Here is a 5,584-nt window from a genome sequence, read left to right on the forward strand (position 1 = left end):
TTTTTTTTTTTTTTTTTAGAGACAAGTTCTCATCCTTTCTCAGGGCTCAGACTGGTCTCAAACTCCTGAGCTCACGAGATTCTCCTTTCTCGGCCTCCCAGAGGGCTAGGATTACAGGTATAAGCCACTGTGACCGTTCACCTTTCTTGTTTTGATCAATTAAACACACACACAATTGCTTGTCAGCATTTCTGATCAGCCTGAAACCTGAGCAAACCTGAGTGGCTACAATCTAGCCCAAAGCAAATATATTTGGCATTTTGGTTACTTTCTGATCCCAGAGAAGTGCACATCTTCTAGAAGACACTGGGAAATGGCTGAGCCTGTCTTCAACATTTTAAGGTTTGGATACAGTTATTAAATTTAGAGAGGCCACATTAGTATGGAAGGAAAAGATTTGGAATCAAGACAGAACAGTTAGTAGGTGTGAAACCCTGAGCACCTCTCTGAGTCTCACTTTTCCCATCTATAAAATGGGGATCTTTTTCTTTTCTTTTTTTTTTTGGCCAGGGCTGGGTTTGAACCTGCCACCTCCGGCATATGGGGCCAGCGCCCTACCCTTTTGAGCCACAGGCACTGCCCTCTTTTTTTTTTTGAGACAGAGTCTCATTAAGTTGCCCTCAGTAGAGGGCCATGGGATCATAGCTCACAACAACCTTAAACTCTTGGGCTCAAGCGATTCTCTTGCCTCAATCTCCCAAGTAGCTGGGAATATATGTGCCTGCCACATGCCTGGCTAATTTTTGTTGCAGTTGTTGTTGGTTAGTTGGCTGGGGCCAGGTTTAAACCCGTCAACTTTGGTGTATGTGGCTGGTGCCATAACCACTGTGCTATAGGCACCAAGCCCAAATGGGCTCTTTCTACCCACTTTGAGGGGAGGAGGTGAGGATTAGAACTGGTACCTATAAGGAGCCTGTGTGTGCCCAGCGCATGAGGCCACTGTGAGGAGTTTCTAATGAACATCAAGAAGATAGCAGATAGATGCTATCCTCTGAGCTATGAAATTCCTGCCCTGCCCTTAGAAGTGCTCTCTAGGTGGACCAAGGATGGCTCCTGAAAGCTCCCAGAAGATAAGGAAGGGTATAGGGCTTGAACAGGCTTGAGGGGGGCCTTCCCCCAGCCCCAGTCCCCCCTTGTGTTCTTGACCCTAGACCCAGGAGACAGAAGAAGCAGGTCTGACCTTATTTCCCACCTCCTCGGCCAGGTCCTGGGCTCTCTCGATGGCATCCAGAGCCTGGAAGGTGAGCACAGGCCAGGGCTGTGGGCAGATCTGTCTGACAGAGGCCTTGGCTGGTAGAAAAGGACAGGGTAGGGAAGGTGGGGCTGGGGAGGGGACATGGGCCAGAGCAGCTTCCCTGTGTATGAAGGTGGCAGGAAGAGACACGGCTGTGTGGGTAGGTGAACTCCTGCTTCACTTTGCTCAGTGTCCTGGGTTTGAACCCCAGCTCAGGCCTTTTACTAGCTGCGGGTCCCTTGGCAAGTCATGGAAAATGGCCAGGAATGTCCTGCCTTCACAGGACCAGGGTGAAGGTTAAATCAGACAAAGTGGTTGAGAGGCCCTGCCCATCACCAGACCCATAGAATGTCAGCTGACCTACTGGCCCCAAGAGAAAGCACAGGAGAGCTGGGGCTGAAAGCAAGGGCCCAATCTCACCTTGTCCAGTGCCTTCCTGGCCACCCAGCACTTGGCCACACCCAGCAGCACCTGCACCTGCCCCAGGCGATTTCCAATCTCAGTCATGATGCTCATGGCAGAGTCATACCTGGGGAAGGCCGTCTGAAGAGCCAGGAGGGGTATCAATCAGGCTGGGCCAGGCCTGTGCCCCAGCCCCATCCCTCTATCCCTATGACCTCACCTCCAGGTCCCCACGGCTCCGGTGGATGTCAGCAAAGCAGAGCAGGCACAGTGCCTGCAGTGGCCGGTCTCCATGCTGCAGTGCAATCTTCATGGACTCCTACAAGGGTCGCCAATCACTTGGGGCTGCCCATCTGTCCCCACCACTGGGGCACCCTCCACCCAGTGGGCCCCTCTGAGGGGATAGTCCAGGGAGAGCCTAATACTTCCATCATAAGGTTGAGGTCTCACATACGAAACTAACCGTGGTCATAGCACCTGGTGAAGTGGTTATTGTCATTTGACAGGTGGAAATGAGGCTCAGAGAAAAGTGACTTGAATGAAGTCACCCAGGAAGTGGCAAAGCTGGGACATGAACCCAGGTCAGTGGAACTCCAGAGACCGGCTCTCTGCCTTCTCTATCTTCACAGGGCCTCACAGAGAGTGCTAGGGACAGAGAGAGGACCTGTCCCTTAAGGATGGACTAGAAGAGAATGGGACTTGGATGGGGCTGAGGGGGACAAACATATCCTTCAAGGGCTCAGCTGTAGAGAGGCTGGGCCAGGAGTGAGCCTTTGGCCCCTCAGAGGGCTGAAAGAAGGAGGCCCTGATCTCCTGGGGCCCACCGCCTCCACCTGCCACCTTCCCTTCTTCCCCACCTCACAACACTCCATGGCACTGCCCAAGTGCCCCAGGAGGCGATAGGCCACCGCCATGTGGTACTGGCTCATGGCCCGGTACTTGAGGCTCCAGCCCTTGCCGTAGTCATTGACGAGCTCTGCAGCCTTGCAGGGGAAGAATAGGGCTTTCTCGTAGTCCTGCAGGGGACAGGGGATAGGGGGACATGCTCAGTGACAGGAGCTGCCCCAAGCCAGGGTTTCTCTGGCATCTAGGGAGAGTTAGCCAGGTAGAGAGAAGAGCCAGAGCTCAGGCATGGGCTCCCCGAGCATGAGCACAGGGATTTTCATCAGGTTTGCTGATGCATCCCAAGAGGCTATGTGGTTCTTGGTACTTGGCAGATGAACAATAAATATTTGGTGAATGAATGAATGAAAAAGCAAAAAAATAAAGTTGGCTTCACTTCTCACCCAGTCCCAAATGGACTCTTCAGCTTCAGAGACCCACAGGGAGGGGGACACCAGATCCCTACACCAGAGTGTGCCTCCTGGCACCCCACAGCAGCTGCTCACTGAGGGCTCAATGACAGGCTGCCAAGACAACAGACTCAAAGAACACCGAGATGGACATAGGCAGGCAATGAAATCATTCTCTCATACTTTTTCCTCAAACCTCCACATGCCATTGCTACCTTCCCACAGTCAGCTGATGACCTCCCCTCAGTTTACATTAGGGAGATAGAAGAAAGTCAGAGAGTAGCTCCCTTCTCCCCCTCCTCCACCAGATGCCACCTCGCCACCTCTGCTCCCACTCTCTTGACCTCCCTTCCTCGCACTGTTGAGGACAGATGGCCTGTTCTTATCAGATGCTGGCCAGCTCACCCCAACCTGGTCTCTGCATCATACAGTTCTATCTTCTTCTTTTTTTTTTATATTAATTAATTAATTAATTTTTTGAGACAGAGTCTCACTTTGTTGCCCTTGGTAAAGTGTCATGGCATCACAGCTCACAGCAACCTCAAACTCTTGTTGCTTAAGTGATCCTCTTGCCTCAGCCTCCCAAGTAGCTGAGACTACAGATGCCGACAAAGCCCCAATATTTTTAGAGACAGGATCGCGCTCTGGCTCAGGCTGGTTTCAAACCTGTGAGCTCAGGCAATCTATCGTCCTCAGCTTCCCAGAGTGCTAGGATTACAGGAAGCCAGCCTTCCAGTTCTCTTTATTTTTATCAAGAGTTTCACTTTGTCACTCTTGATAGAGTGCTGTGGCGTTATAGCTTACAACAATCTCAAACTCTTGGGCTCAAGCAATTCTCTTTTTTTTTTTTTTTTTTGGAGACGGAGCCTCAAGCTATCCCCCTGGGTAGAGTGCCATGGCATCGTGCTCACAGCAACCTCCAACTCCTGGGCTCAAGCGAGTCTCCTGCCTCTGCCTCCCAAGTAGCTGGGACCACAGGCGCCCGCCACAACGCCTGGCCAGATTTTGGTTGCAGCCGTCATTGTTGTTCGGCGGGTCCGGGCTGGGGAATCGAACCCGCCACCTTAGGTGTACGTGGCTGGCGCCTTAGCCGCTTGAGCCACAGGCGCCGAGCCTCAAGCAATTCTCTTGCCTCAGCCTCCTAAGTACCTGGGACTACAGGTGCCTGCCACAACACCCAGCTATTTTTAGAGACAAGGTCTTGCTCTTGTTGGGGCTGGTCTTGAACCCATAAGCTCAGGCAATCCATCCACCTCAACCTCCCAGAGTGCTAGGATTATAGGCCTGGCCCAGTTCTCTTCCTACAGGGGTATTTCCATTTGTGTACAAATGTGTTCTGGCATTTCTCACCTCATTTAACAATAAAATCTGGGCCAGGCTGAGGTAGACTGCCTGAGCTCAGGAGTTCAAGATCAGTTTGAGCAAGAGTAAGACCCTGTCCCTACTAAAAATAGGAAAAACCAGCCAGGCTAGAAGCCTGTAGCCCCAGCTACTCAGGAGGCTGAGGCAGGGGGATGGCTTGAGCCTAGGAGTTTGAGGTTGCTTTGAGCTAGACTGAAGCCACAGCACTCTAACTTGGACAACAGAGGGGGATAAGGGTACATGTGAATCTCTCTAAATGTAGAATATAAATGTCTTAACACAATAACTAAGAAAAAGACATGAAGGCTATGCTAACCAGTTGGATGAAAGTACTTCAAATTGTATAGAGAAACAGTACACTGTACCCCATGATAGTATTAATGTACACTGTTATGATTTAATACAAAAATTAAAAAAAAAAAAGAGGGGGACTCTGTCTTAAATAAATAAATCTGGCTGGATGCAAGGGGGCATGCCTGCAATGCTGTTGATTCAGGCAACAAATATCAATGGATCCTAAAGCCATTAGGCCGAATGCTGTTGCAAAACTGAATATTCATTCACAGGATGGGTCAGGTTGCCACTTCCTGAACCATTCTGATGTGATCACCAGCACAGTGTTCATACCAAACACATGTGACGTAGATCTCACCAAGTCACCGTCCAACTCCTAAATCTTAGGAAGTGAAGGAGACAAAGGAGTAAGTTACGTGACTCCTTGAAGAAGCAATGAGAAAAAGAGATAGAACATTCTACTAGGCAATTAATCTTGGTTTCTTCAATAAATTACAAAAAAAGAGGGGGAGAGAAGGAATTTTCTTTTTTTCTTTTTTAACTTTTTTGGCTGGGGCTGGGTTTGAACCAGCCACCTCTGGCATATGGGGCTGGCACCCTACTCCTTTGAGCCACAGGCATCGTCCTTTTTCTTTCTTTTTTTTTTAGAGACAGAGTTTCACTTTATCGCGCTTGATAGAGTGCCTTGGTGTCACAGCTCACAGCAACCTCCAACTCCTGGGCTCAGGCAATTCTCTTGCCTCAGCCTCCCCAGTAACTGGGACTACAGGTGCCCGCCACAAAGTCCGGCTATTTTTTATTGCAGTTTGGCCGGGGCTAGGTTGGAATCTGCCACCCTCGGTATATGGGGCCAGCACCCTACTCCTTTGAGCCACAGGCGCCACCCTCTGCTTTCTTTTCTTTCTTTTTTTTTTTTTGAGAGACAGAGTCTCACTTTATCACCCTCAGTAGAGTGCTGTGGCCGTGGTGTCACAGCTCACAGCGACCTCAAACTCTTGGG

At 50.3% G+C, this 5,584-nt stretch overlaps 1 protein-coding gene across 1 annotated transcript in view; it reads right to left on the reverse strand.

Moving 5' to 3' along the window:
- Nucleotides 1-5,584, reverse strand: part of RAPSN (receptor associated protein of the synapse) — a 10,749-nt gene that overhangs the window by 2,114 nt on the left and 3,051 nt on the right. The window contains exons 3-6 of the mRNA XM_012802945.2: nt 2,494-2,652; nt 1,857-1,955; nt 1,655-1,777; nt 1,181-1,234 (exon numbers count right to left, since the gene is read on the reverse strand). Of these exons, the coding sequence (XP_012658399.1) occupies nt 1,181-1,234; nt 1,655-1,777; nt 1,857-1,955; nt 2,494-2,652 (435 nt within the window). The remainder of the gene's footprint in view (nt 1-1,180; nt 1,235-1,654; nt 1,778-1,856; nt 1,956-2,493; nt 2,653-5,584) is intronic.

The sequence above is a fragment of the Otolemur garnettii genome, unplaced genomic scaffold, assembly GCF_000181295.1.
Source record: "Otolemur garnettii isolate 467f Iridium unplaced genomic scaffold, OtoGar3 scaffold00001, whole genome shotgun sequence".
NCBI lineage: Eukaryota > Metazoa > Chordata > Mammalia > Primates > Galagidae > Otolemur > Otolemur garnettii.